At 44.3% G+C, this 12,825-nt stretch overlaps 1 protein-coding gene across 4 annotated transcripts in view; it reads right to left on the reverse strand.

The window, feature by feature from the left end:
• LOC311223086 (regulator of G-protein signaling 3-like) overlaps positions 1-12,825 on the reverse strand; it is a 162,538-nt gene that overhangs the window by 89,876 nt on the left and 59,837 nt on the right. For all 4 annotated transcript variants that reach the window (XM_084307822.1, XM_084307823.1, XM_084307821.1 and 1 more), the window contains 4 exons: positions 6,702-6,783; positions 5,209-5,314; positions 4,518-4,647; positions 484-738 (listed from right to left, as the gene is read on the reverse strand). In XM_084307822.1, coding sequence (XP_084163948.1) covers positions 484-738; positions 4,518-4,647; positions 5,209-5,314; positions 6,702-6,783 — 573 coding nt within the window. The remainder of the gene's footprint in view (positions 1-483; positions 739-4,517; positions 4,648-5,208; positions 5,315-6,701; positions 6,784-12,825) is intronic.

The following is a 12,825-nucleotide window of genomic DNA, read 5'->3' on the forward strand; positions in this document are numbered from 1 at the left end:
ATTGTAATGTTACTAGAGCGAGCCACTAGTATGCTAGTCTCACGTAGCCATACCTTTCGCCACACCACGTTAGCGCTGTGCCAGTGCTGGAGAGAGGTCTGGCTGAACCTATTATCATTCCGTTATAGTGGGAAAAATGCTCTGGCTTGTTTGTATTTCTTTAAACCAATCACAATCATCGCTGAGCCACAGTGCCCTTACAAAATAGTGCTGCAGATAGTGGAAGGGGGAGGAGAATTCCAACTAATATAGTCGGCTAATGACATGCTTATACCCACAGTCTCATGGCGCCAATCCATACTACTAGCATGCTAATGAAATAGACCCATTTGACTGTAGTTAGCAAAGCCAAGATACATAGCATTCTAGGTGCTAACATTACCACTCGGTTTCAATGCTGTGTCGTATCGAATGGAACATAAAATTAAATAAAATCACCATAGCATTGTCCAGCTAATGTACTATTGACATGGGCCTAGTCACCTGACTTCCTGGATTGACCGGTGATAAGATGATGTAGTTGTCCCCGTTTGATGATGTCACGCGGGTGCCTTTAAGCGTGGTGGTGGCGCGGGGAGAGTAGTCAGGCTCTTCCTCTTCCTCCTCATCCCTCTCTTCCTTACGGTCTCTCCACAGCGACCCCAGCGCTCCTAAACCTGACCTCACCCCCGACCACTGACCCCTCCGACGACCCGGTCTGCTGTGGGACGGGTGAGGGAGGAGCTTCTTCCCAGCTGCCTAGAGACAGAAAACAAGGAGGGGTCAGACTGTTAGGAGCAGAAAACAAGGAGGGGTCAGACTGTTAGGAGCAGAACAACAAGGATGAGTCAGACTGTTAGGAGCAGAACAACAAGGAGGGGTCAGACTGTCAGGAGCAGAAAACAAATAGGGGTCAGACTGTTAGGAGAACAACAAGGAGGAGTCAGACTGTTAGGAGCAGAACAACAAGGAGGAGTCAGACTGTTAAGAGCAGAACAACAAGGAGGAGTCAGACTGTTAGGAGAACAACAAGGAGGAGTCAGACTGTTAGGAGCAGAACAACAAGGAGGGGTCAGACTGTTAGGAGCAGAAAAGTCAATCCTATGGACCAAATTTGCCTTGAGGCTCCAGGTATGATGTTGGTAGTCAGACACGCTCCGAATTGCAGTAAAAAAAAAAAAAGAGATTATAGAGATCCGACATACTTTATAAAACAAACAAGATTTATTCTAAAGCAAAGTATTTATAATAGCAATAGCTGGCTATAACTATAAAACAAACAAAATGGATTTGGTAAATGAACATAAACGAACAATTAAGTGCGGTCAAAAACTGTATGGTACCGCTCTACCTGAGGCCTACCTGAACTCAGACTACCTGCCATGTTATAGGAGTGGTGAGGGGGAACATGAACTCAGACTAGCTGCCATGTTATAGGAGTGGTGAGGGGGAACATGAACTCAGACTAGCTGCCATGTTATAGGAGTGGTGAGGGGGAACATGAACTCAGACTAGCTGCCATGTTATAGGAGTGGTGAGGGGGAACATGAACTCAGACTAGCTGCCATGTTATAGGAGTGGTGAGGGGGAACATGAACTCAGACTAGCTGCCATGTTATAGGAGTGGTGAGGGGGAACATGAACTCAGACTAGCTGCCATGTTATAGGAGTGGTGAGGGGGAACATGAACTCAGACTAGCTGCCATGTTATAGGAGTGGTGAGGGGGAACATGAACTCAGACTAGCTGCCATGTTATAGGAGTGGTGAGGGGGAACATGAACTCAGACTAGCTGCCATGTTATAGGAGTGGTGAGGGGGAACATGAACTCAGACTAGCTGCCATGTTATAGGAGTGGTGAGGGGGAACATGAACTCAGACTAGCTGCCATGTTATAGGAGTGGTTAGGGGTAACATGAACTCACACTAGCTGCCATGTTATAGGAGTGGTGAGGGGGAACATGGACTCAGACTAGCTGCCATGTTATAGGAGTGGTGAGGGGGAACATGGACTCAGACTAGCTGCCATGTTATAGGAGTGGTTAGGGGGAACATGGACTCAGACTAGCTGCCATGTTATAGGAGTGGTTAGGGGGAACATGGACTCAGACTAGCTGCCATGTTATAGGAGTGGTTAGGGGGAACATGAACTCAGACTAGCTGCCATGTTATAGGAGTGGTGAGGGGGAACATGAACTCAGACTAGCTGCCATGTTATAGGAGTGGTGAGGGGGAACATGAACTCACACTAGCTGCCATGTTATAGGAGTGGTTAGGGGGAACATGAACTCAGACTAGCTGCCATGTTATAGGAGTGGTGAGGGGGAACATGAACTCAGACTAGCTGCCATGTTATAGGAGTGGTGAGGGGGAACATGAACTCAGACTAGCTGCCATGTTATAGGAGTGGTGAGGGGGAACATGAACTCAGACTAGCTGCCATGTTATAGGAGTGGTTAGGGGGAACATGAACTCACACTAGCTGCCATGTTATAGGCGTGGTGAGGGGGAACATGAACTCAGACTAGCTGCCATGTTATAGGAGTGGTGAGGGGGAACATGGACTCAGACTAGCTGCCATGTTATAGGAGTGGTGAGGGGGAACATGAACTCAGACTAGCTGCCATGTTATAGGAGTGGTGAGGGGGAACATGAACTCAGACTAGCTGCCATGTTATAGGAGTGGTGAGGGGGAACTTGGACTCAGACTAGCTGCCATGTTATAGGAGTGGTGAGGGGGAACATGAACTCAGAAAAAAGGGGAGTAGACCAGGTAAGACTCCATCTTGGATTTCATTATGCCATAATAATCACCTTTAATAAACCCAAAGCACAAATAAGATAATAAACTACATTATCTAATGGGGCAATAAAGATACAATGTTCCCCTATTCTGGTATAAAAATGTGGCTACAGGGGGGTCAGACTGTTAGGAGTCGAAAACAAGGAGGAGTCAGACTGACATGATAGTGAACTTGTCTTTTAGTACAGAGTCCTGATACTGACATGATAGTGACCTGATAGTGACCTGATAGTGACCTGATAGTGACCTGATACTGACCTGATAGTGACCTGATAGTGACCTGATACTGACCTGATACTGACCTGATAGTGACCTGATAGTGACCTGATACTGACCTGATAGTGACCTGATACTGACCTGATAGTGACCTGATAGTGACCTGATACTGACCTGATACTGACCTGATAGTGACCTGATAGTGACCTGATACTGACCTGATAGTGACATGATACTGACCTGATAGTGACCTGATACTGACCTGATAGTGACCTGATACTGACCTGATAGTGACCTGATAGTGACCTGATACTGACCTGATAGTGACCTGATAGTGACCTGATACTGACATGATAGTGACCTGATACTGACATGATAGTGACCTGATACTGACCTGATACTGACCTGATACTGACATGATAGTGACCTGATACTGACCTGATAGTGACATGATAGTGACATGATAGTGACCTGATAGTGACCTGATAGTGACCTGATACTGACCTGATAGTGACCTGATACTGACATGATAGTGACCTGATACTGACCTGATAGTGACCTGATACTGACCTGATACTGACCTGATACTGACATGATAGTGACCTGATAGTGACCTGATAGTGACCTGATACTGACCTGATACTGACCTGATAGTGACCTGATACTGACATGATACTGACCTGATAGTGACCTGATACCGACATGATACTGACCTGATACTGACCTGATACTGACATGATAGTGACCTGATAGTGACCTGATACTGACATGATAGTGACCTGATACTGACCTGATACTGACCTGATAGTGACCTGATACTGACATGATAGTGACCTGATACTGACATGATAGTGACCTGATATTGACATGATAGTGACCTGATACTGACATGATAGTGACCTGATACCTGATACTGACCTGATAGTGACCTGATAGTGACCTGATACTGACCTGATACTGACCTGATACTGACCTGATACTAACCTGATACTGACCTGATAGTGACCTGATACCTGATACTGACCTGATACCTGATACTGACATGATAGTGTTTCCCATTAATTACCTAGACTGTGGTGACCCGGTCTAATTAGTCCCGCCAGTGGTTCCCAAACCTCTCCTCGAGACACCCCAGCCGTTCCATGTATTTGTTAAATTTCACCACCAGCACACCTGATTCAACTAATAAAGGGCTAGTTAAGTTGAATCAGGTGTGCTGGTGGTGGAATTTAACAAATACATTAAACGGCTGGGGTGCTTCGAGGAGAGGATTGGGAAGCACTAGTCTAGTCGATTTTGTGTTTTGAGCACAAAGTTCATCATAGATCTAGCCTCTTTATTTTGCTCTCAAAGTGCACCAGATTGATGCATTTAACTTTAAAATGTACACAAAAATAAAAGTTCCGGGGGGGCATGCCCCCGGACCCCCCTACAGGGTCGGAGGTTCACCCCCCATAGTCTCTGAAAATCCTGTGGGAAACACTTGACCTTGTCTTTTAGTACAGAGTCCTGATACTGACCGTGGCTGTTGGGTATAGGCCGTCGTAGGCTGGTGGTTTGTAGGATGGCTGGTGGATTAATCCCTCGAAGTAGGGCTTCATCACAGGAAGGCCTCTCCATACCACCAACACTATCTCACTCTGACAGTTCCTAGAGATAGATAGAAAGAGAGAGGGAGAGACAAAGAGAGATAGATAAAGACAGAGAGACACAGAGAGAGAGAGAGAGAGAGAGAGAGAGAGAGAGAGACAGACAGACAGACAGACAGACAGACAGACAGACAGACAGACAGACAGACAGACAGACAGACAGACAGACAGACAGACAGACAGACAGACAGACAGAGGCAGAGAGACAGAGGCAGAGAGAGAAAGAGTCTCAGAGGTTGAATGAGACCTTGTGGCTCTCGTGGTGATTTGCTTATTTTCGTCTTTGACATCAGAGCCACCCTACAGCCAGGCTACCTGTGGTTAAATCTTCTGTTACCATGGTAACAGCTGAACAGCCAAACAATTCACCGTCAAATGAATGTGTCAGAGCTGATCCTAGTGAGGCAGTCTTATACAGCATGATATCTAGACATCTATAGAAGTCTTTAATCTATAATACCAACTGTCCCACGGCGCCAACAGGAGAGTCAAGTCGACACAGGAATCCTCTATGCACACACACACGCACGCACGCGCGCGCACACACACACGCAGCCAGTACCTGATAGCATGCGCCAGGTCGACACATTTCCAGTGCTCTACAGGAACTCCATTTAGTTGCAGAACCGAGTCGCTCTGCTGCAGACCTGCCTGGTGGGCCGGTCCACCTGACACACAGAGAGAGGAGAGGAGAGGAGAGGAGGGGAGGGGAGAGGAGAGGAGAGGAGAGGAGAGGAGAGGAGAGGAGAGGAGAGGAGAGGAGAGGAGAGGAGAGGAGAGGAGAGGAGAGACGAGACGAGACGAGACGAGACGAGACGAGACGAGACGAGACGAGACGAGACGAGAGGAGAGGAGAGGAGAGGAGAGGAGAGGAGAGGAGAGGAGAGGAGAGGAGAGGAGAGGAGAGGAGAGGAGAGGAGAGGAGAGGAGAGGAGAGGAGAGGAGAGGAGAGGAGAGGAGAGGAGAGGAGAGGAGAGGAGAGGAGAGGAGAGGAGAGGAGGGGAGAGGAGAGGAGAGGAGAGACGAGGAGAGGAGAGGAGAGGAGAGACAAGACGAGACGAGACGAGACGAGACGAGACGAGGAGAGCAAACCTGATTATTTCTAAGGCTGATTCATCCTCATGATAAATCCATCCTCCATGATGGAAGAGACAGTGGTTGAGTGCAGAACAGCGGTTGCTATGTGTTCATATATAAGAAAGACATCAACAACATTTCTTTTATAATTTGATGCTTTAGATTCAGATTATTTTATTGTCACATTTTTGTCAAATTGTCACACACAAAAAATGCGGATAAAAAAAGATATATACATATATTAGCTGCAGTGTGTGTGTAATAGTGTGATTGCCTGGTGTGTAAGTCACTTAAGGTGCTTTTGTGTGTATAAACATGTATAAACATGTTAGCTACAGATTAAACCCTTCCTCTGTCTCCTCCATGTATAATAAACATGTTAGCTACAGATTAAACCCTTCCTCTGTCTCCTCCATGTATAATAAACATGTTAGCTACAGATTAAACCCTTCCTCTGTCTCCTCCATGTATAATAAACATGTTAGCTACAGATTAAACCCTTCCTCTGTCTCCTCCATGTATAATAAACATGTTAGCTACAGATAATACCTTTCCTCTGTCTCCTCCATGTATAATAAACATGTTAGCTACAGATTAAACCTTTCCTCTGTCTCCTCCATGTATAATAAACATGTTAGCTACAGATAATACCTTTCCTCTGTCTCCTCCATGTATAATAAACATGTTAGCTACATATAAAACCTTTCCTCTGTCTCCTCCATGTATAATAAAAATGTTAGCTACAGATAATACCTTTCCTCTGTCTCCTCCATGTATAATAAAAATGTTAGCTACAGATAATACCTTTCCTCTGTCTCCTCCATGTATAATAAACATGTTAGCTACAGATAATACCTTTCCTCTGTCTCCTCCATGTATAATAAACATGTTAGCTACAGATAATACCTTTCCTAACATTTATTGTCCATTATGATTATATATACATATCATCACAAGGTCATACATGACCATTCTTACCTGGATCTACTGCCTGGACTCGAACAGGACAGTCAGAACAGATGGTAAAACCAAAACCATCGTTACCTCGGACGATGTTCACCTAGAAACACACAAAATAATAATAAACAACCTAAAAACACACACAGCATATTAGTATACATACATACATGTATATATACATGCATACACTGTACACATAGGCTACATACATACAAACAAACAAACACACACATATAGCTCTCCATTTTTATCTTTCTTCTGACACACACACACCCACACACACACACACACACACACACACACACACAGGAGACACAGCAGGCTAGCTTGGCGTTACCAGGACACTCTAAATAAAGAGAGGAGATAAAGGACAGAGAAGAGGAGAAGAGAAGGAGAAGAGGAGAAGGAGAGGAGGTAAAGGTCTTTCTCTCCCTGGGAGCTTTCTGAGCACAAAAGGCTGTTGGGCCCCCAAGCTGTCACTGATATTAAAACCATTAACACACCAGTAGAGAGGTATGTCTAGATAGAGAGAGAGAGGAGAGAGACACACACACATAGAAAGAGAGAGAGCGACACAGAGCGAGACAGAGGGAAAGAGACAGAAAGAGAAATAGAGACAGGGAGAAAGAGAGAGAAAGAGAGAAAGAAAGAGAGAGAGAGAGACGTTCAAAGAGAGAGAGAGAGAGAAAGATGTAACTCGGAAGTCTAATTACATTTGAATATGATATTCAAGGTCTAATTTAATTTGAACGTGATATTTAAATGTCTAATTTAATTCAAATATGATATTTAAGGTATAATTTAACGTGAATATATTTAACATCTAATTTAATTCGAATATGATATTTACGGTATAATTTAAAATTAACATGATATTTCTAATTCATTTTCCATATGATATTTTAAAAATGTATCCAGGGGTTTTTGACCACTAGGTGCGAAAAAGTTACTATAGCTCGGCCGAGAAAGTGCAGATCGACTTGGGGTTGGTCTCTCCGTGTTCAGGAGACTCAGGCAGGAGTATAGAAGTCTCTTGGAGCATGTCTCCAGCCCCCCCCCCACAGCCGTAGCTACAACCACTTAATGGCAAGGCTCTCATCCACATTCATACATTTTCTCCCCCCGCTCTCTCTCCCATGAGCTCAGTGTAACGTGGAAGTGCAGCGGTCTACATCTAACAAGCAACAATCAAAGGAGGTCGGATTCATTACCACTTTGCAAAAAAACAAAAGCGAAACTAAACACAGATGAGATATTTACATTTTGAGAGCAAAGAAAACAGCGAAAATAGACTTTGCATGAGATTATATGGGGCAGGAAATGTATTCAGCTTGTAGACTATATAGAACAACAACAGGTTATATGAGGTAGGAAATGTAATCAGCTTGTAGACTATATAGAACAACAATAAAAACCTATTGAAATGTGAATATAAACAAAAGTGAGCCGATTACAAAAATACTGTTGGATCCTTTAAGCTCTATTTTGTATGACAGCTATGGTCTAATAAAATGTTGCTGTGATATTTAAGCTCTACATTTAAGTTTTGAGTGTTCATGATGTCTGATATTGTGATAAGAGATATAGAGAGAGAGACAGACGGTGAGAGGGAGGGAGAGAGAGAACTAGACAGGAGAATAATGTGATAAGGGAAAGAGATAATTATGTGTTTGGACAAAGAGAGAGAGAGAGAGAGAGAGAGAGAGAGATGGTGGTCTGTCTGATGTTATGGTGGGTCTGATATTGTGGTGGTCTGTCTGTCTGATATTGTGGTGGTCTGTCTGTCTGATATTGTGGTGGTCTGTCTGATATTGTGGTGGTCTGTCTGATATTGTGGTGGTCTGTCTGATATTGTGGTGGTCTGTCTGATATTGTGGTGGTCTGTCTGATCTTGTGGTGGTCTGTCTGATATTGTGGTGGTCTGTCTGATCTTGTGGTGGTCTGTCTGTCTGATATTGTGGTGGTCTGTCTGATATTGTGGTGGTCTGTCTGATATTGTGGTGGTCTGTCTGATATTGTGGTGGTCTGTCTGATATTGTGGTGGTCTGTCTGATATTGTGGTGGTCTGTCTGTCTGATATTGTGGTGGTCTGTCTGATATTGTGGTGGTCTGTCTGATATTGTGGTGGTCTGTCTGATATTGTGGTGGTCTGTCTGATATTGTGGTGGTCTGTCTGTCTGATATTGTGGTGGTCTGTCTGATATTGTGGTGGTCTGTCTGATATTGTGGTGGTCTGTCTGATATTGTGGTGGTCTGTCTGTCTGATATTGTGGTGGTCTGTCTGATATTGTGGTGGTCTGTCTGATATTGTGGTGGTCTGTCTGATATTGTGGTGGTCTGTCTGATATTGTGGTGGTCTGTCTGTCTGATATTGTGGTGGTCTGTCTGATATTGTGGTGGTCTGTCTGATATTGTGGTGGTCTGTCTGTCTGATATTGTGGTGGTCTGTCTGTCTGATATTGTGGTGGTCTGTCTGATATTGTGGTGGTCTGTCTGATATTGTGGTGGTCTGTCTGTCTGATATTGTGGTGGTCTGTCTGATATTGTGGTGGTCTGTCTGATATTGTGGTGGTCTGTCTGTCTGATATTGTGGTGGTCTGTCTGTCTGATATTGTGGTGGTCTGTCTGATATTGTGGTGGTCTGTCTGATATTGTGGTGGTCTGTCTGATATTGTGGTGGTCTGTCTGATATTGTGGTGGTCTGTCTGTCTGATATTGTGGTGGTCTGTCTGATATTGTGGTGGTCTGTCTGATATTGTGGTGGTCTGTCTGATATTGTGGTGGTCTGTCTGATATTGTGGTGGTCTGATATTGTGGTGGTCTGTCTGATATTGTGGTGGTCTGTCTGTCTGATCTTGTGGTGGTCTGTCTGTCTGATATTGTGGTGGTCTGTCTGTCTGATATTGTGGTGGTCTGTCTGTCTGATATTGTGGTGGTCTGTCTGATATTGTGGTGGTCTGTCTGATATTGTGGTGGTCTGTCTGATATTGTGGTGGTCTGTCTGACAGACAGACAGACAGACAGACAGACAGACAGACAGACAGACAGACAGACAGACAGACAGACAGACAGACAGACAGACAGACAGCAGAGAGCTGGGTTTGGTAACCGTGGGAAATGCATATGAACTCAAGGATAGTTAACTACTAATGAAGAGAGAGGGGAGAGTGAAATAGAGGAAGAGAATGAGTTAGTGAGTGAGTGAGTGAGTGAGTGAGTGAGTGAGTGAGTGAGTGAGTGAGTGAGTGAGTGAGTGAGAGTCAGAGAGAGTGAGAGGGAGGGAGCACTCTTAAGTACATGCATTTCAGTCTGTGGGGCAACTGTGGATTGTGTGATGATGTAAGTTAAATAAATCTAATATATATTTTTTATTCATAAAGTATTGTATTTATTTTATTTAATATGGCACTGTTGACGAAGGGGCAGGACATGATTTGATTTATCTTTTTTGTTTTATCTTTTCTTTTTTTATTGTGATCTTTTAATGTGGATGTTCCAGACAAAGAAAGAAAGAAGGAAAGAGGGAGAGAGAGAGAGACAGAAGGTGAGAGGGAGAGAGAGAGAGAACTAGACAGGAGAATAATGTGATAAGGGAAAGAGATAATTATGTGTTTGGACAGAGAGAGAGAGAGAGAGAGAGAGAGAGAGAGATAGAGAGAGAGAGAGGGTGAGAGAGAGAGCGACAGAGGAAGACAATGAGAGAGAGACAAAGAGAGAGAGACAGAGAGAGTGTGTTTATACAGAGAGAGGGAGGTGTGTTTGCTGGGCACTGGTCAACATGGCTCGTCTCTGCCAGTTCAAACACACACTAGAATAAAACATGTCAGCTCACATAATACTGAGTTTACTGACCACTGGAGAAATGGATGGATGTGTGTGTGTGTGTGTGTAGGTGTGTGTGTGTGTGTGTATGTGTATGTGTGTATGTCCATGTGTATGTGAATGTGTACGTGTGAGTGTGTGTGTGTGTGCGCACGTGTGTGTGTGTGTGTGTGTGTGTGTGTGCGCGCGTGTGTGTGTGTGCACATTTGTTGGGAAGCTTGAGAATATTGAGTGTGTGAGCAGTTATCTGTGAGAGGAAGGAAGCTACAGTCTCCATCAGCGGGCAGGCAGATGAATAGATAATGTGGGACGTTTAAAGTCCCTTTCAGCAAGTTAAAGAGGTATTTGAGGTCCCTAAACATGTATTATACCCCTCTGTTTCAGTCCCGTTCTCATTCTAGCAGCCTCTATACCTCTCTGTTTCAGTCCCGTTCTCATTCTAGCAGCCTCTATACCTCTCTGTTTCAGTCCTGTTCTCATTCTAGCAGCCTCTATACCTCTGTTTCAGTCCTGTTCTCATTCTAGCAGCCTCTATACCCCTCTGTTTCAGTCCTGTTCTCATTCTAGTAGCCTCTATACCTCTCTGTTTCAGTCCTGTTCTCATTCTAGTAGCCTCTATACCTCTCTGTTTCAGTCCTGTTCTCATTCTAGCAGCCTCTATACCTCTCTGTTTCAGTCCTGTTCTCATTCTAGTAGCATCTATACCTCTCTGTTTCAGTCCTGTTCTCATTCTAGCAGCCTCTATACCTCTGTTTCAGTCCTGTTCTCATTCTAGCAGCCTCTATACCTCTCTGTTTCAGTCCTGTTCTCATTCTAGTAGCCTCTATACCTCTCTGTTTCAGTCCTGTTCTCATTCTAGCAGCCTCTATACCTCTGTTTCAGTCCTGTTCTCATTCTAGTAGCATCTATACTTCTCTGTTTCAGTCCTGTTCTCATTCTAGAAGCCTCTATACCTCTGTTTCAGTCCTGTTCTCATTCTAGTAGCCTCTATACCTCTCTGTTTCAGTCCTGTTCTCATTCTAGTAGCCTCTATACCTCTCTGTTTCAGTCCTGTTCTCATTCTAGCAGCCTCTATACCTCTCTGTTTCAGTCCTGTTCTCATTCTAGCAGCCTCTATATCTCTCGGTTTCAGTGCTGTTCTCATTCTAGCAGCCTCTATACCTCTGTTTCAGTCCTGTTCTCATTCTAGTAGCCTATATACCTCTCTGTTTCAGTCCTGTTCTCATTCTAGTAGCCTCTATACCTCTCTGTTTCAGTCCTGTTCTCATTCTAGCAGCCTCTATACCTCTCTGTTTCAGTCCTGTTCTCATTCTAGCAGCCTCTATATCTCTCGGTTTCAGTGCTGTTCTCATTCTAGCAGCCTCTATACCTCCCTGTTTCAGTCCTGTTCTCATTCTAGCAGCCTCTATACCTCTGTTTCAGTCCCGTTCTCATTCTAGCAGCCTCTATACCTCTCTGTTTCAGTCCTGTTCTCATTCTAGCAGCCTCTATACCTCTCTGTTTCAGTCCTGTTCTCATTCTAGCAGCCTCTATACCTCTGTTTCAGTCCTGTTCTCATTCTAGCAGCATCTATACCTCTCTGTTTCAGTCCTGTTCTCATTCTAGCAGCATCTATATCTCTCTGTTTCAGTCCTGTTCTCATTCTAGCAGCCTCTATACCTCTCTGTTTCAGTCCTGTTCTCATTCTAGCAGCCTCTATACCTCTCTGTTTCAGTCCTGTTCTCATTCTAGTAGCATCTATACTTCTCTGTTTCAGTCCTGTTCTCATTCTAGCAGCCTCTATACCTCTCTGTTTCAGTCCTGTTCTCATTCTAGCAGCCTCTATACCTCTCTGTTTCAGTCCTGTTCTCATTCTAGTAGCCTCTATACCTCTCTGTTTCAGTCCTGTTCTCATTCTAGCAGCCTCTATACCTCTGTTTCAGTCCTGTTCTCATTCTAGTAGCATCTATACTTCTCTGTTTCAGTCCTGTTCTCATTCTAGCAGCCTCTATACCTCTGTTTCAGTCCTGTTCTCATTCTAGCAGCCTCTATACCTCTCTGTTTCAGTCCTGTTCTCATTCTAGTAGCCTCTATACCTCTCTGTTTCAGTCCTGTTCTCATTCTAGCAGCCTCTATACCTCTGTTTCAGTCCTGTTCTCATTCTAGTAGCATCTATACTTCTCTGTTTCAGTCCTGTTCTCATTCTAGCAGCCTCTATACCTCTGTTTCAGTCCTGTTCTCATTCTAGCAGCCTCTATACCTCTCTGTTTCAGTCCTGTTCTCATTCTAGCAGCATATATATCTCTCTGTTTCAGTCCTGTTCTCATTCTAGCAGCATATA

The sequence above is a fragment of the Notolepis coatsorum genome (genome assembly GCF_963971535.1).
Source record: "Notolepis coatsorum genome assembly, chromosome: 2".
NCBI lineage: Eukaryota > Metazoa > Chordata > Actinopteri > Aulopiformes > Paralepididae > Notolepis > Notolepis coatsorum.